The sequence below is a fragment of the Hyperolius riggenbachi genome, chromosome 4 (genome assembly GCF_040937935.1).
Source record: "Hyperolius riggenbachi isolate aHypRig1 chromosome 4, aHypRig1.pri, whole genome shotgun sequence".
Classification (NCBI taxonomy): domain Eukaryota; kingdom Metazoa; phylum Chordata; class Amphibia; order Anura; family Hyperoliidae; genus Hyperolius; species Hyperolius riggenbachi.
Genome location: NC_090649.1, coordinates 174,254,062 through 174,272,410, shown reverse-complemented (window position 1 = coordinate 174,272,410; position 18,349 = coordinate 174,254,062). Strand labels below are relative to the sequence as shown.

The 18,349-nt window shown below is 45.3% G+C and overlaps 1 protein-coding gene across 3 annotated transcripts in view; it reads right to left on the bottom strand.

The window, feature by feature from the left end:
- Window positions 1–2,803: 2,803 nt before the first annotated feature.
- The window catches only part of MYNN (myoneurin), a 28,460-nt gene continuing 12,914 nt past the window's right edge, over window positions 2,804–18,349 (bottom strand). For all 3 annotated transcript variants that reach the window (XM_068280973.1, XM_068280974.1, XM_068280975.1), the window contains exons 6-8: window positions 16,094–16,177; window positions 6,851–6,937; window positions 2,804–5,171 (exon numbers count right to left, since the gene is read on the bottom strand). In XM_068280973.1, coding sequence (XP_068137074.1) covers window positions 4,909–5,171; window positions 6,851–6,937; window positions 16,094–16,177 — 434 coding nt within the window. In that variant the 3' untranslated portion in view covers window positions 2,804–4,908. The remainder of the gene's footprint in view (window positions 5,172–6,850; window positions 6,938–16,093; window positions 16,178–18,349) is intronic.

The window sequence follows — 18,349 nt, the reverse complement described above, 5'->3', positions numbered from 1 at the left end:
ATGATCTACTTACTGCAAGGGACAAGGGTGATTGCTCAATTCTGATTCTTCTTGACTTGTTAGCAGCATTTGATACTGTGGATCATGAAATTCTTATCCAGCGACTGAAGAATTACTGTGGCCTAAGGGGTACTGTTCTTAGATGGTTTCAGACCTTCCTATCTGGCAGGACACAGCAAGTATGTCTTGGCACACACTACTCTAATCCAGTGCCACTTGCCTATGGAGTTCCACAGGGTTCTGTACTATCACCATTACTCTTTGCAGCCTACATGCTCCCACTGGGCAAAATAATCCAGAACTATGGCCTAGGATACCATTGTTATGCAGATGACACACAACTGTATCTGTCCTTCAAGCCTGGCACCCAAGACCCATCAGCATCCATAAATGCATGTCTAGTGGATTTACAAAATTGGATGAACACCAGCTGGCTGAGGCTGAACTCTGACAAAACAGAGGTGTTGGTGGTAGGTGGTCCACACATGATGGATAAAGTTCAAAACGCTCACCACCTCAAACTAGCAATTGGGGGAGATACTGTACAGTATAAAGACTCTGTGCGAAACCTTGGGGTGATCCTGGATGGAAATCTAAAACTCAGACAGCAGGTATCAGCTGTCGTCAAGTCTTCCTTCTTCCATCTAAGAAATATAGTGAAAATCAAACACCTTATCCCAGCTGAAGACCTACCTGCCCTGGTTCACGCATTTGTATCCTCCCGCCTAGACTACTGCAACGCCCTGTTCATCGGATCTACAGATAAGGCTCTGCGCCCCTTACAGCTAGTACAGAATGCTGCAGCCAGACTCCTAGCCAATGCCCCCCGCAGCTCACACATCACCCCAGTACTGCAAACTCTTCACTGGTTGCCAGTAAAATGGAGAATCAATTTTAAGATCTGCCTGCTGACATTCAAGGCTCTACACCACATGGGACCCAAATACATAGCGGATCTATTGGAACTTTATGCCCCTTCACGCACCCTCCGCTCTGCCAACAAGATGAAGCTGGTTATTCCCAGGATACACTTAACATTTGGTGCTCGGGCCTTTTCCTACGCAGCCCCTACTCTATGGAACTCACTTCCACAATCAGTACGAGAGGCTCCTTCTCTGGACAGCTTTAAAAAAAGGCTAAAAACTCACCTCTTTTCCCGAGCCTTTGAGACTGCATAATGCAGGGTCACAGCGCTTTGAGTCCTCAGGGAGAAAAGCGCTACATAAATATTATTGTTATTGTTACCACCGGTACTTTCCTTAAACTTTTGTATGGGGAAGAGGGCAGAGGGGGGAGCGCTAGCGGAGGGGGTGGGGGGAATTTCCGACCCCCCCCCCCCCCGCGATCGGGGCATGCTCCCCCCTTATGCCTGCGACCCCATAGGGCCCCCAAAAGCGGGATGTTCGGGGAGTTCGGGGTTTGGCCCGAACATGCCGAACATCGCGGTCATGTTCGGCGAACTTTCCCGAACCCGAACATCCAGGTGTTCGCCCAACACTAGTCCCGGCACACTTGCGGATCTGACTACGGATCTGGGTGCTCCCACATATGTGATCGCACGCCAGACAAAGAGCAAGTGAACAACCAGCAGTATATATACTCTAGGACCTTTCCAGGACCTCCCTTATTGCTGGTCCAATGGGAGCAGTGGAATTTGTCAGCTGACCCAGCTGGTCAGCCGAATCCCTTCTAACTGCTATTTAAACTCTGCCTCTGTGCTCGCGCGCGTGTAAGTCTGAATCTTGGTGGACTATCAGTCCCAGCCACACCAGTACTGTCTTGCAATGTATCCAGTGAACTGAGTGCGGGAGCCGCCTCCAATGTGGATTCCGCCGTTCCCAATGCGGATTCCGCCGCTCTGCCTAAGCGGCATGCTGTGTTTTTTCCGCGTTGTGACGCCATGCTGGACGCGCAAACAGCCGCCTCGCCTTGAGAGACAGCGGCTTTTCCGCGTTTCATCACACCTATATAATAAAACCCCTGTGCCTCTGCGTCCTGTCCCTGTGTGTGTGTGTGGGACAGGGAGGGACTGCTTCCAGAGTCCAAACTTGACAGTTTGCTGTCTGAGAACCTCATTGCATTGTGGGAAATAACAGCTTTTTCCAACTGGCAAGCAAGCAACATCTCCCTGTGTGCATATCCTTCGGACGTTGTTGGGAGTCGGGTGAGCAGGACGCATCGGTATGCGCGTTGCTGGGTTTTAGTGGCCGCGGCCTAGCGCCCGTTTTTTAATGGGCGGGCCTTTTTACTAGCACTACATAATAAGACTGATCATGACGTCAAGCAGTTGCACTTGCCATTGCCAAGACGATAACAGTTTTCCAGATGCAGGCAATATTTTCTTGCCAGATTATGACAGTTTCTAAATCATCACTGTTGCTGAGCAAAAAAAGAAGAAAAAAGAAACAGCTGTGGTGTATGGTACAAAAAGTGTCTAGGTGTCTAGTAGAAACTACTCAAGTGGCGGACTCACACAGATTTTCAACTTGAATCCCTGAGCGATCGCAATTTTGGCCATAATGGCCTCTATGTGATCACTCTGCGCAAATCGCAGAAATGCTTCAGGACTCGTAACTGTGATATGAACTAATCCACCAGTGATTCCAAAGTGTGGCTAAAAGCGCTGCAGTGGTTCCTAGCCCTTATGCTGTCTTTGGATATACCATGGCCTAGAGAAATTAGAACCATCAGAGGCAGTGGAGTGCAGGGTGATCTTTTGCAATCGAGAAAATTGTGTGAAGACTTTTTTTTTCACACAATGATCAAATACAGGTATATTTAGTAGGCAAATGCATCTTTATTTAAAACAATACAAATGCACCTCATATAAGCAAATGAAAATTCTGTAAACTGTCTACCATGGCCACAATTTTGGTTATTAACAGTAAAATTGTTTAGCAAAATTCACTCTTTACAGAGGTAACTACTGGATCGCCATTATCAAGAGGAAAGTTTGCTTCCTGAAACAAACTTTCCAACATTTACAGTACTCAGTAGAGCAATGGGTTAAAGTTTTAGTGTTTTCTTTATAAGTGTACTTAAAATGTCTTAAATGAGGGTCCTTAATGAATAATGCAATATGTCGATACTTAATTAGTGATTTAAACTCCATTTTATAAGATAGGCATGCCACTTCCAGCATGTACAGTATAAGCTGTTATTCTGTGCTGTTACTGATAGTAAACTGCAGGATGCTGCACTGTAGTTGCGTGCTAAGAGGCACTGTTTTCTAGCACAACGGGCGGGCTTCATGACTAATGTATTATATTTAATGTGAGCTAAAGCTCACCTTTAAAGGCCAAATTATAAAAGATTTTTCACCTTGCATGTATCTTGAAATGGTGGAATTGTGTTTTATTCTTGGGAGATTAGCATAGAAAGAGAGAATAATTATTGTAATTACTGTAAAAATTGGTTATACGGCATTGATTTAGTAAAAATGTAAGACAATCGAGAAGGACTGTAATTGCAAAAAGCCCTTGTTGAAGCCAGATCAATGGAAGCGGGTGTTATGATGGCCACTAATGTGCCAATCTTTTTCATCCAATTTTACCAAATCTATGTAGTATAAGGGTAAATTGAGTGGATATATTGATTGGATAATTTAGGTAGTCTCTTCTATTACATAGAAATGGTAAGATTGGATGAAAAAGATGGAGCATTAGTGGGTACCATTAGGAAGGAAACAATTCCTCTGATTCGCCAATGCTTTTCATATAAGTGACAGCGAATCAGCTTTGCTTAAATCCTCACACCATTATCCAGGGTTAGAGTTCATGACATGATGCTTATCACTTGCTTTCTCTATTCTCCAGATTGAGCTTCTGGGATGGGGAGGGAGGGACCATAAGACTACCAGAATAGGAAGCACAAGAGACCAAACTACAATTCCCAGCAGTATTGTAAAAAAGAGGTGGCCGGGGCTGGTGGCAAAGGGCAGTGAGAGATATTAAGAATGTAGCATGGAAATAATCAGTACATTTGTTTGCTTAAAGGCAACTCGGCACCCGAAAATGAAAATCTATAAAATTAATCTTCCCATAAGGGAGGTTTATAAAAGAGTGTGACCACAGGGGTGGAGAAAGTTGGGATGATCCGCATTACCTGCTTATGGGGGCTGCTCAACTGGCCACCCCCGACCTTATGGGATTTGTCTTCTTCCCCAGGGAGATACCGCAGATTCAGGCTCCTGGCAGTGTTGTACGCCTCTGACTGCTGCAATGCATGCTAGGAGATGTAGTCCATCTATTTGAGTACATTTTCAGGCCAGGAGATGTACTTACATAAATGGACTACATTATGCTATTTGATGCGCATGACACTGCCAGGTGCTTCAAAATGCTGCAGCTGCAGTATTTCCGTGTGGAAGATGGCGGATCCCATACAGACAGGAGGGCCTGAGGAGCAGCGCCCTGTAGGTAAGTAATGCCGGTCACTCCTGCTACCACCCCTCCAACAGCACGCTCTATTATGAACCTCCCTTATAGAGAAGTTCATTTTATATATTTTCATTTTAAAGTTCTTGAGTTCCTTTAACTGAACAGTTCACAGCCCAACTCATTTATATTCAGTTTTATGCACAATTTATATGTGGAAGCATGTGTTAATCATTATACTGGTACAACCTGCTGTATGTAGTTCACAGGAAGTGGGATTTCAAGACCTTACTTTTTCAACAGGAAAGTCAGCCTGTGCATCAGTATAGATACAACTCCGGGCACACAGCTATAAAACAGATTTTAACATTTGAAAATGCAGTGGCAAAAATAATTTACATTTAACAACGTGTGCTTTCAGAATTTTAGTTTTGGGTTTGGTAGGGCTTCAACAGCGACAGCAACAAAAATTCCTACTTGCCGTTCTATATCTGTCATTGTCTTTGAATAATTGCTATTCTGCAGCAAGCTTTTAGTACATCTGCTGTAAAAATATTAACTGTGGCTTTGAACAGTTAGTGACAGATGTCTTTAATAGAGCCTCAGAGGGAGGACACTGATAGTTTGTCACAGGCAGCAGCACTTGGTGCTCTTCAGAATCAATGTGACGTGCGAGTGGTAAAATCAACTCAGAAGGCTTCAGGTGCAGGTTGTCTGACTTGGGACTTTGTTTGTCTGTAACCACCATACTGACTTTTCCATCCATGGATTTCAATTCTTTTGTTCCTTCATTTCCTACAAGATGCACAAAATACAGTTTAACAATGGCTACTGAAAAAAGTTACATGTATTCTAGTTTCATAAATGGTAATCATATAGGATAGGGCTTCAAATAAGATGCAACATTTTTTTTATAAGCCACAAAAGAGGGGAAAACCATCAGAAAAAATAAAATGGAGTGTGTGCACAAATTGCCTATTCTTTTAAGATCTTTTCATCTGAGTTATTGCTTTTCCAAGATGGCTGGCGGTTAAAGCCTGTATTGAGGCTTAATCACCTCAGCTTCAGTATGAAGTAAATTATACCACTTCTAGTAATTATGACGTCACAGGTATGAAAACCCTGAGCATGTGCTAACCTTCTAAAGGTGGCCATACACTTATTGATTTTTACTGTTGATTAATCGATGGCTGATCAGGAGCAGCAGCAGATCAACTGCCCATAGTGTTGCGCTGCAATGAACAGTGCAATTCTGTGGTTTGATAAGATTTTTATTCGATTTAATGCTGAAATCTATGCCTAGTGTGTGGAATTCAAAGACCTAACAACAAAAGCTGTTTAGGTAATGGATACAGGTTTGATCCAGTTCTGTATCATGCCTGAAGAAGAAACTCAAAGTTTTTGAAAGTTTGTAAATAAATCTTGTACAGTTGGTTATTAAAGGTATTACCTAAGCAACTTTTGTTGTTATGTCTTCGGATTCTCTCCATGACTAACACCGAACCACATACAACTAATGTGAGGAAAGAATAGATCCCTCTCTTATCAGATTGGATTTTAGAGGGATCTATTTGATGGTGGCATTAACCATCTATAAGTGTATGGGAACCTTAAAGAGGGGCGGGGAAGCCTCTGGATCTTATCAGTGCTTCCCCCGTCCTGCTCCGTCCCACAGCGCCATTGTTAGAGCTCCCCGAATGGCAGGGATGTAAATATTTACCTTCCCGGCTGCAGCGCAGGCACAGTAGCGGCTCTCAGCTTGGAAATAGCCGATCCCAGTCGGGTCCGCTCTACTGAGCAGGCGCAAGTCTCCTGCGTCTGCGCAGTAGAGCGGTCCCGACTGAGATTGGCTATTTCCGCCTATTTCCGAGAGGAGAGCTGCAACAGCGCCCCTGCTGGAACAGGGAAAGGTAAATATTGCACAGCCTGACAAATTTGTCAGCTGTGCTTTCTGTGGGCCAGAGCGAGACCGCTGCGGGACGGAGGAGGACGGGGGAAGCCTTGATAGGATCCAGAGGCTTCCCCCTCTCGAGGTGAGTACCCCCAGGGGCATTTTTTCTTAGTACAGAGTCTCTTTAAGTTGTCTCATGAAATCAGTATGTCCCATCAGGTCCGTATACACACTCTTTGCTATCTAATTTCGTATTGGCCGCACCACGGGGTGGAGAAAACTTGATAAGATATGAAGTTTCCCATCAGGTAGGTGATTCTGATTAGAGGAATGATACAATGGGGAGGGTCATTTAAGATATAAATATGGAAGCGACCCACAGTCTTATAGTATGTCTTGAGCATAGTCCGAAACGCCGAGCGTTACTCTGGCTCAGCATGCTATACCATAATTTTATTCTAGATGTTGATTTAATCTTATGCATTTTTAAGGATGTTTAAATAAGCATTTAACTTTTAGGATGGCACGGGTGCCCACTGTTCCCTTATCCCTGGCAGGAAAGGTTTCATGTGAAAAATCTTACCATTGTGCATCTTCAGCTTGTGTTTTTTCAGATTTTTTATGTCTGTATAGGAATTTCCACACACTTCACAAATGAAAGGTCGTTCTCCTAAAGTCAAATAGTGTAAAAAAAAAAAAGGCAATTTTAGAAACCATAAATATAGATGGACGTCATGCCGGCATGTTTAATAGACATAACGTGGAGTGAGTGAACTCTCCTGGGTGCATTTGACTTTGTAGCCCAGAGCTTGTGTGCTTCAAGGCAAACACACTGTGTTTAGTTCTCACTTATACATGAAACTCCCCAATCCAGTGCTAATAGTTTAATGGGTCAGTAAAATTACAGCAAGAAGCAATTTACCTTGAGCTGTAAAGATTCAGCCTAAGCCCAAAAACACAAAATGACAGTTCTTGACTGTCAAAGATGATAATCTAGTAAGTACACGTCACCTGTAATCACCGACATTATCATTAGTGACTTGTTGTGTTGGATCACTAACAAGCAGCACTGGTGTTCTTCTATTATTGCCCCCACGACGAGACACCTTCTGCTTGTCTTCCACTTCCCCCTCCCAAAGAACTGAGCAGTGTGTGTGTAAGCGACTGTTCCTAAGGGCTTGAGCCCACTAACGCAGCAGTTGTCTCTGCTTTTCAGTTACACATTGATGTTACAGATGCTGAAAAGCGGACAGAAGCGGACACAACTGCGTTAGTGGGCCCAGGGCCTAATCGGTCACTCAAAAAGTTTACAAACAACAGCTTCAGGTGACAGCTATTACAGGTGACAATGCAGCTTAAAGAGGAACTTTAACTTTTCCCACGTGAAATCTTTACCTGGATCAGCCTCGGAAGAAGCACCGCTGTGCGAAACGGCTGTTAGGCTACCGTTTTTGCCCTGCACCCACCACCGCCACCTTTGATATGGTAGGACATCCTCCTCTTGCAACTGTTTGAATGCACAAGATGTTTGTACATGACGATTTTACTACAGATGATGATGTTTTGTACTTACCTTTTTGAATGTCACAATTTTTGATACAGCAATGGCGATTTTATTCACAATCTGAAGCACCATTAAATCAGTTATTACTGCAGTGCCTGATTCAACTGTTTTTCTTTTCTGATGCTGATGCAATGTGTATGTTTCGCTATTTTAGTCATGAGCACGCAGTATCTGTTATAATATCAAGGTGGCTTATAGAACATCCGTCCAACCTTTCTCCCAGTTACACGGCTAGAGACTCTGTAGTGCCGGCAACCTATCACTTTTTGATTTGATCTCAAATAGATCATCAGGAAGGTCTGTGTAGCTGATATTGTGGTGAAACCCCACCCACAGTGTGATGTCATGATCATGGTCAGTTTCCTGTCTGAGAACCTCTTGCATTGTGGGAAATAACTTTTTTTCCAACTGCCAAGCAAGCAGTATCTGTCTCTGTGCGCACACACACACACACACACACACACACACACACACACACACACACACACACACACACTTACTTCTCACTTTGTACACAATGTATTGATTTATTTTTCCCCTCTACTACTACTACTACTATCTCTTTAACCAGTTAGGCTTTCTGTGGGTAGTACATTTTGGTAAGAATTTTTTTTATTCTAAATGCATTTTAACGGGAAAAATAAGAAAATAATGGAAAAAATGTATTATTTACAATTTATTATTTCGGCCATTAGTTTTAAAATGAAACGTTCTCCTGTGGTTAAAACCAACATTTTGTTTGCCCAGTTGTCCCGATTATTAACCACTTGAGGACCTAGGGCTTTCTACCCCTTAAGGACCGGCCACTTTTTTTCCATTCAGACCACTGCAGCTTTCACGGTTTATTGCTCGCTCATACAACCTACCACCTAAATGAATTTTGGCTCCTTTTCTTGTCACTAATAAAGCTTTCTTTTGGTGCTATTTGATTGCTCCTGCGATTTTTACTTTTTATTATATTCATCAAAAAAGACATGAATTTTGGCAAAAAAATGATTTTTTTAACTTTCTGTGCTGACATTTTTCAAATAAAGTAAAATTTCTGTATACATGCAGCGCGAAAAATGTGGACAAACATGTTTTTGATAAAAAAAAACCCATTCAGTGTATATTTATTGGTTTGGGTAAAAGTTATAGCGTTTACAAACTATGGTGCAAAAAGTGAATTTTCCCATTTTCAAGCATCTCTGACTTTTCTGACCCCCTGTCATGTTTCATGAGGGGCTAGAATTCCAGGATAGTATAAATACCCCCCAAATGACCCCATTTTGGAAAGAAGACATCCCAAAGTATTCACTGAGAGGCATAGTGAGTTCATAGAAGATATTATTTTTTGTCACAAGTAAACAGAAAATGACACTTTGTGAGAAAAAAAAAAAAAAAAAAGTTTCCATTTCTTCTAACTTGCGACAAAAAAAAATGAAATCTGCCACGGACTCACCATGCCCCTCTCTGAATACCTTGAAGGGTCTACTTTCCAAAATGGGATCATTTGTGGGGTCTGTTTACTGTCCTGACATTTTGGGGGGTGCTAAATTGTAAGCACCCCTGTAAAGCCTAAAGGTGCTCATTGGACTTTGGACCCCTTAGCGCAGTTAGGCTGCAAAAAAGTGCCACACATGTGGTATTGCCGTACTCAGGAGAAGTAGTATAATGTGTTTTGGGGTGTATTTTTACACATACCCATGCTGGGTGGGAGAAATATCTCTGTAAATGACAATTTGTTAATTTTTTTTACACACAATTGTCCATTTACAGAGATATTTCTCCCACTCAGCATGGGTATGTGTAAAAATACACCACAAAACACATTAAACTACTTCTCCTGAGTACGGCGATACCACATGTGTGGCACTTTTTTGCACTCTAACTGCGCTAAAGGGCCCAAAGTCCAATGAGTACCTTTAGGATTTCACAGGTCATTTTGAGAAATTTCGTTTCAAGACTACTCCTCACGGTTTAGGGCCCCTAAAATGCCAGGGCAGTATAGGAACCCCACAAATGACCCCATTTTAGAAAGAAGACACCCCAAGGTATTCCGTTAGGAGTATGGTGAGTTCATAGAAGATTTTATTTTTTGTCAAAAGTTAGCGGAAAATGACACTTTGTGAAAAAACACAATTAAAATCAATTTCCGCTAACTTTTGACAAAAAATAAAATCTTCTATGAACTCACCATACTCCTAACGGAATACCTTGGGGTGTCTTCTTTCTAAAATGGGGTCATTTGTGGGGTTCCTATACTGCCCTGGCATTTTAGGGGCCCTAAACCGTGAGGAGTAGTCTTGAAACGAAATTTCTCAAAATGACCTGTGAAATCCTAAAGGTACTCATTGGACTTTGGGCCCTTTAGCGCAGTTAGGGTGCAAAAAAGTGCCACACATGTGGTATCGCCATACTCGGGAGAAGTAGTACAATGTGTTTTGGGGTGTATTTTTACACATACCCATGCTGGGTGGGAGAAATACCTCTGTAAATGGACAATTGTGTGTAAAAAAATCAAAAGATTGTCATTTACAGAGGTATTTCTCCCACCCAGCATGGGTATGTGTAAAAATACACCCCAAAACACATTGTACTACTTCTCCCGAGTACGGCGATACCACATGTGTGGCACTTTTTTGCACCCTAACTGCACTAAGGGGCCCAAAGTCCAATGAGTACCTTTAGGATTTCACAGGTCATTTTTGTTTCAAGACTACTCCTCACGGTTTAGGGCCCCTAAAATGCCAGGGCAGTATAGGAACCCCACTAATGACCCCATTTTAGAAAGAAGACACCCCAAGGTATTCTGTTAGGAGTATGGTGAGTTCATAGAAGATTTTATTTTTTTCTCACAAGTTAGCGGAAATTGATTTGTATTGTTTTTTTTCACAAAGTGTCATTTTCCGCTAACTTGTGACAAAAAATAAAATCTTCTATGAACTCACCATACTCCGTACGGACCGTGAGGAGTAGTCTTGAAACCAAATGTCTCAAAATGACCTGTGAAATCCTAAAGGTACTCATTGGACTTTGGGCCCCTTAGCGTACTTAGGGTGTAAAAAAGTGCCACACATGTGGTACCGCTGTACTCAGGAGAAGTAGTATAATGCGTTTTGGGGTGTATTTTTACACATACCCATGCTAAGTGGGAGAAATATCTCTGTAAATGACAATTGTTTGATTTTTTTACACACAATTGTCCATTTACATAGAAATTTCTCCCACCCAGCATGGGTATGTGTAAAAATACACCCCAAAACACATTATACTACTTTTCCTGAGTACGGCGGTACCACATGTGTGACACTTTTTTGCAGCCTAGGTGCGCTAAGGGGCCCAACGTCCTATTCACAGGTCATTTTGAAGCATTTGTTTTCTAGACTACTCCTCGCGGTTTAGGGCCCCTAAAATGCCAGGGCAGTATAGGAACCCCACAAGTGACCCCATTTTAGAAAGAAGACACCCCAAGGTATTCCGTTAGGAGTATGGTGAGTTCATAGAAGATTTTATTTTTTGTCACAAGTTAGTGAAAAATGACACTTGGTAAAAAAAACCCAATAAAAATTAATTTCCGCTAACTTTTGACAAAAAATAAAATCTTCTATGAACTCGTCATACACCTAACAGAATACCTTAGGGTGTCTTTTTTTCTAAAATGGGGTTACTTGTGGGGTTCCTATACCGCCCTGGCATTTTACAGGCCCAAAACCGTGAGTAGTCTGGAAACCAAATGTCTCAAAATGACTGTTCAGGGGTATAAGCATCTGCAAATTTTGATGACAGGTGGTCTATGAGGGGGCGAATTTTGTGGAACCGGTCATAAGCAGGGTGGCCTTTTAGATGACAGGTTGTATTGGGCCTGATCTGATGGATAGGAGTGCTAGGGGGGTGACAGGAGGTGATTGATGGGTGTCTCAGGGGGTGGTTAGAGGGGAAAATAGATGCAATCAATGCACTGGGGAGGTGATCGGAAGGGGGTCTGAGGGTTTGGCCGAGTGATCAGGAGCCCACACGGGGCAAATTGGGGCCTGATCTGATGGGTAGGTGTGCTAGGGGGTGACAGGAGGTGATTGATGGGTGTCTCAAGGTGTGATTAGAGGGGGGAATAGATGCAAGCAATGCACTGGCGAGGTGATCAGGGCTGGGGTCTGAGGGCATTCTGAGGGTGTGGGCGGGTGATTGAGTGCCCTAGGGGCAGATAGGGGTCTAATCTGATAGGTAGCAGTGACAGGTGGTGATTGATGGGTAATTAGTGGGTGTTTAGGGTAGAGAATAGATGGAAACACTGCGCTTGGGTGGTGATCTGATGTCGGATCTGCGGGCGATCTATTGGTGTGGGTGGGTGATCAGTTTGCCAGCAAGGGGCAGGTTAGGGGCTGATTGATGGGTGGCAGTGACAGCGGGTGATTGATGGGTGGCAGTGACAGGGGGTGATTGATGGGTGGCAGTGACAGGGGGTGATTGATGGGTGATTGATAGGTGATTGACAGGTAATCAGTGGGTTATTACAGGGGAGAACAGATGTAAATATTGCACTGGCGAATTGATAAGGGGGGGTCTGAGGGCAATCTGAGCGTGTAGGCGGGCGATTGGGTGCCCGCAAGGGGCAGATTAGGGTCTGATCTGATGGGTAACAGTGACAGGCAGTGATAGGGGGTGATTGATGGGTGATTGATGGGTAATTAGTGGGTGTTTAGAGGAGAGAATAGATGGAAACACTGCGCTTGGGTGGTGATCTGATGTCGGATCTGCGGGCGATCTATTGGTGTGGGTGGGTGATCAGTTTGCCCGCAAGGGGCAGGTTAGGGGCTGATTGTTGGGTGGCAGTGACAGGGGGTGATTGATGGGTGATAGGTGATTGGCAGGTGATTGACAGGTGATCAGTGGGTTATTACAGGGAAGGACATATGTAAATATTGCACTGGCGAATTGATAAAGGGGGTCTGAGGGCAATCTGAGCGTGTAGGCGGGTGATTGGGTGCCCGCAAGGGGCAGATTAGGGTCTGATCTGATAGGTAACAGTGACAGGTGGTGATAGGGAGTGATTGATGGGTAATTAGTGGGTGTTTAGAGGAGAGAATAGATGTAAACGCTGCGCTTGGGTGGTGATCTGATGTCGGATCTGCGGGCGATCTATTGGTGTGGGTGGGTGATCAGATTGCCCGCAAGGGGCAGGTTAGGGGCTGATTGTTGGGCGGCAGTGACAGGGGGTGATTGATGGGTGATAGGCAGGTGATTGACAGGTGATCAGTGGGTTATTACAGGGAAGGACAGATGTAATTAATGCACTGGCAAATTGATAAGGGGGGGTCTTAGGGCAATCTGAGCGTGTGGGCGGGTGATTGGGTGCCCGCAAGGGGCAGATTAGGGTCTGATCTGATAGGTAACAGTGACAGGTGGTGATAGGGGGTGATTGATGGGTAATTAGTGGGTGTTTAGAGAAGATAACAGATGTAAACGATACATTTGGGAGGTAATCTGACGGCGGGTTTGCGGGCGATCTAATGGTGTGGGTGGGTGATCAGATTGCCCGCAAGGGGCAGGTTAGGGGCTGATTGATGGGTGGCAGTGACAGGGGGTGACAGGGGGTGATTGATGGGTGATAGGTGATTGGCAGGTGATTGACAGGTGATCAGTGGGTTATTACAGGGAAGAACAGATGTAATTAATGCACTGGTGAATTGATAAGGGGGGGTCAGAGGGCAATCTGAGCGTGTGGGCGGGTGATTGGGTGCCCGCAAGGGGCAGATTAGGGTCTGATCTGATAGGTAAAAGTGACAGGTGGTGATAGGGGGTGATTGATGGGTAATTAGTGGGTGTTTAGAGGAGAGAATAGATGTAAACAATGGATTTGGGAGGTGATCTGATGTCGGATCTGTGGGCGATCTATTGGTGTGGGGGGGTGATCAGATTGCCCGCAAGGGGCAGGTTAGGGGCTGATTGATGGGTGGCAGTGACAGGGGGTGATTGACGGGTGATTGACAGGTGATTGACAGGTGATCAGGGGGATAGATGCATACAGTAAACAGGGGGGGGGGGGGGTCTGGGGAGAATCTGAGGGGTGGGGGGTGATCAGGAGGGGGCAGGGAGCAGGGGGGGGGATAAAAAAAAAATAGCGTTGACAGATAGTGACAGGGAGTGATTGATGGGTGATTAGGGGGGTGATTTGGTGCAAACAGGGGTCTGGGGGGTGGGCAGGGGGGGGGGTCTGATGGGTGCTGTGGGCGATCTGGGGCAGGGGGGGGGGGAGAAATCAGTGTGCTTGGGTGCAGACTAGGGTGGCTGCAGCCTGCCCTGGTGGTCCCTCGGACACTGGGACCACCAGGGCAGGAGGCAGCCTGTATAATACACTTTGTAAACATTACAAAGTGTATTATACACTTTGTATGCGGCGATCGCGGGGTTAACATCCCGCCGGCGCTTCCGTATAGCCGGCGGGATGTTGCGGCGAGCGAGCGGTGACAGGCGCCGGCGGAGGATCGCGTCAAGGATGACGCGATCGCTCCGCCCATGCCCTTAGAAGGACCGCCGCCTCTGTGGGTGAGCCGGTCCTTCAGGGCTCCACTTCCCGGCCGCCTCTGTGCGTTAGGCGGTCGGGAAGTGGTTAAACCGTTTAAATTATGTCCCTATCACAATGTATGGCGACAATATATTATGTGGAAATATAGGTGCTATTTTCCAGTTTTGTCCGGTCCATAATTACAAGCCCCTATGTAGTAAAGTTATAGTAATATTCCCTAATAAAGTATAAAAGCTAAGTCCCTAAATTACTATTTATGTATAATTTTAAAACTTTTTTTGGGGGGGGGGGGGGGGGAGGGGCGTTTTGGATGTATAAGTTATTTATTTTATTAATATTGTTTATAAGTGTATGTGTATATATGCGCCTGTATGTGTATTTTTACTTTTTGGCCACAAGATGGCGCTAGGGAACACATTTCCATTTAAAGGGAAGGTTCAGGGAGGGTGGGTTAAAAATAAAAATCAAATTCCACTTACCTGGGGCTTCCTCCAGCCCGTGGCAGGCAGGAGGTGCCCTCGCCGCCGCTCCGCAGGCTCCCGGTGGTCTCCGGTGGCCGACCCGACCTGGCCGGCTGCCAGGTCGGGCTCTTCTGCGCTCCAAGGCCCGGAACTTCTGCGTCCCACGCCGGCGCTCTGACGTCATCGGACGTCCTCCGTGCTCTACTGCGCATGCGCAGTAGTTCTGCGCATGCGCAGTAGAGCCCGGAGGACGTCCGATGACGTCAGAGCGCCGGCGTGGGACGCAGAAGTTCCGGGCCTTGGAGCGCAGAAGAGCCCGACCTGGCAGCCGGCCTGGCCAGGTCGGGCGCGCCACCGGAGACCACCGGGAGCCTGCGGAGCGGCGGCGAGGGCACCTCCTGCCTGCCACGGGCTGGAGGAAGCCCCAGGTAAGTGGAATTTGATTTTTATTTTTAACCCACCCTCCCTGAACCTTCCCTTTAATAGGAAGGGTTTACTTTTTTTTTTTTTTTTTTACATTTGGTTACACTGTGACAGCTTCCTGTTTTATGAATGGACGCGGCCACTGTTCGCGGTCACATCTATTCATTCCAGGCATTGCGATTGAGTAGAGGACCGCTCGGTCCTCTTCCCCAATTACGAAACGCGGTGATCCAATGGTAAACTGTGGCGGGAGTGGCGCGCACACGTGCGGATCGGCGGCAGGAGCGAGCGACTTATTAAAACGTCCTGTTGCCGTTAACAGGGTAAAACAGGACGGTTTAATAAGTCAGATTGCCGTTAATAGGCTGTAAATATCCAGATGCCATGTTGTCGGAATTATAGACCATTCTAGGTATTGCAGTGCTGCCATGCTTTTTTTTTTTGACAATATTACTTTGTAAATGATTTAGTCTGTGTATGCTCATTGTAAAATCTTTCCTCACCCTGAATTACATTCTAAATTTATCATCGGTGGCAACATTTTTACTGCTGGCAAGGAGCATCCCTGCTTGAGTATTCCAAAGTGAGCAGAAACACCACCTGGTCTACTATAGTGCACAAAGAGAGGAGACGGCTGCATAACTAAATAGCCTAGGCTAAATATCACAAGGAGGGCAGGGACTACATACCAATATACAGCAATATATATAGGACGTGTATCTGATGCTGAAACCAGGATAATTAATGTAAAATTGTGTACTATGCATAATTTAGTACATTCTTCTATATGTAGTTGCGGTGCCTGTTTAAATCCCCACTCTACATGAAGTAAACCAGCCTGACAAAGCTCACAAAACAAGTAATATATATTACCTGTATGAGACCGAAAATGTTTATTTAGCTCCCCAGAGGAAATGAAGCTTTTGCCACAAACTCCACAGATATAAGGCTTTTCTCCTGCATAATACAAACAAAATCATTAAGTAGGCAACAGAAAATCATACATTATTTACCATATATACAGTATATTAAAGGCCTAAAACAGAACCATGGCAACATTTTAGCTTGTAAATTTCATGTCTCTGCTTTATCGTGGAGTAGAGGTGGAGAGTCTTATGTGATGGGCAATGCAGCTCTTCTTCCAGCAGACACTATTGATTGTCCTGTGATATTTAAAAGTAACCAGGAAGATACAAGTTAGATACTCAACTATGGAGAGTGGAGGCTCTGGTTCCCACAGAACCTTCCAGGTCCTCTCTCCATCCCCTCGTTTCAGCACCAGACCCCAGGGAAGTTCTTTGACCAGTTTGGTCAAAAAACCTCTTCAGCCCTCCTCAGGCAACCTTTGGAAGTACCTGTGTCCCAGAGTACTCCCGAAGAAGAGTGGATCCATACTGCATCCCGAAGAAGAGTGGATCCATACTGCATCCCGAAGAAGAGTGGATTCATACTCCACACGCCTGAGTCTAGGCTCGCACATGCAGAGTGCAGAATTCGCACTTTTTTGGAAGAACTTGCACCCTGAGCCTGCCCATGAATCCGGAAGGCATGAATATTCAATGGGGGACAGGGGTGGATCAAGGGAAGGGAGATAGGAGAGTTATCCAGAGCCTTCCCTCTTCATAGATGAGGTTCTAATTTTTTGCAGCTTGTTTCAGTATTGCGTTAACTCAGTATCATCTGTATGGCATCTCAGTGATTAGGAGTGGAAAAAAGGCCTAAGTTAGAGGCATATATGAGGTGCCACTATTGACTTTGTTAAAGTGCTACTTTCCTAACTCTCACACTTTTCTTCTGCTTCTTCCACATCTAAATAACTGCCTGGAAAAAGGATGCAGTATTTCAGGATATCAGACTCATTCTGACCAAAACAAGCTGTACAATTGCTTCTGGTATGTGACTCCAGTTATGTACACACATTTAAATTTTGTCTCTTGAAATTATTGTTCACAAACGTCTAGCATGAGTGCAGACAGAGCTGGGACAAGGTCCTCCAGCACCCAAGGCTGAGACACCAAAGTGCGCCCCTCCACCTCTCCCACCCCAGCTGTCACACACTGATTGCTATTAGACTAAGAGGGCCACAGGGCCCACAACCTCCCAAACACCTTAATATCTAGTTATCTGGCTTGCAGTCACTGCTTTGTATCCCCTTTTCTTATTTCTTTCTGCTTCAAACACAATTAGGAATGACAGCTGAATGAATTGTGCTCCCCCTCCTACACTGCGCCCTGAGGCTGGAGCCTCTCCAGCCTATGCCTCGGCCCGGCCCTGAGTACAGATAGCACTGGCTTTCAGGGGTGCCGGATCATACTTGGTTGACTTTTAGCTTTGTCTACCACCTCTCCATAAAACAGAACAAGCTGCTCATCTTCCAATCTCAAACAAGCTTTAAAATAATCACAAGTTCACTTTAACCTTTTGCCGACCGTGTCATGCCGATGGGCGTGGCCGCAGCCCCAGGACCGCCTAACGCCAATTGGCGTAAAGTCCTGGGGCTCTGTTTTGAATGAGATCACGCGCATCTCATTTTTGGAGGGCGGAGCTCCGCCCCCTCTTCAGTCTCCAGTTAAACGGCGTAATCGCCGTCTAATTACCCGTACAGCGCTGCGATCAGCAGCAGCGCTGTACTGGGGACAGCTGTGTGACACGGCTGTCCCCTCCTGAGGCACGGAGGTGATCGGCTGTCATAGGCTGAAGCCTATGACAGCTGATCACAGGGATTGGCCGGCGGGGGGGAGGGGGTATACAGCAGGGGAAAAAACCCCACAGTTTTTATTTTAAAAAACAAGCACAAATAAACAAACAAACACTGGGGGGGGGGGGGGGGGGGAGGAGGGCGATCAGACCCCACCAACAGAGAGCTCTGTTGGTGGGGAGAAAAGGGTGGAGGAATCACTTGTGTGCTGTGTTTTGCGGTCCTACAGCTTGGCCTTAAAGCTGCAGTGGCCAATTTAATGAAAACGTGCCTGATCTTTACGGGGGTTTAACACAGCAGTCCTCAAAAGGTTAAAGAAAACCTGAGAGTTTTGCGATGGTCAGAATTAGATACTGTACTTACCTAGAGAGGTGGACGCAGCTGGGTCCTTTAGCGGCTTTCTCCATCCTCAATCAGAGCGTTCTACTGCT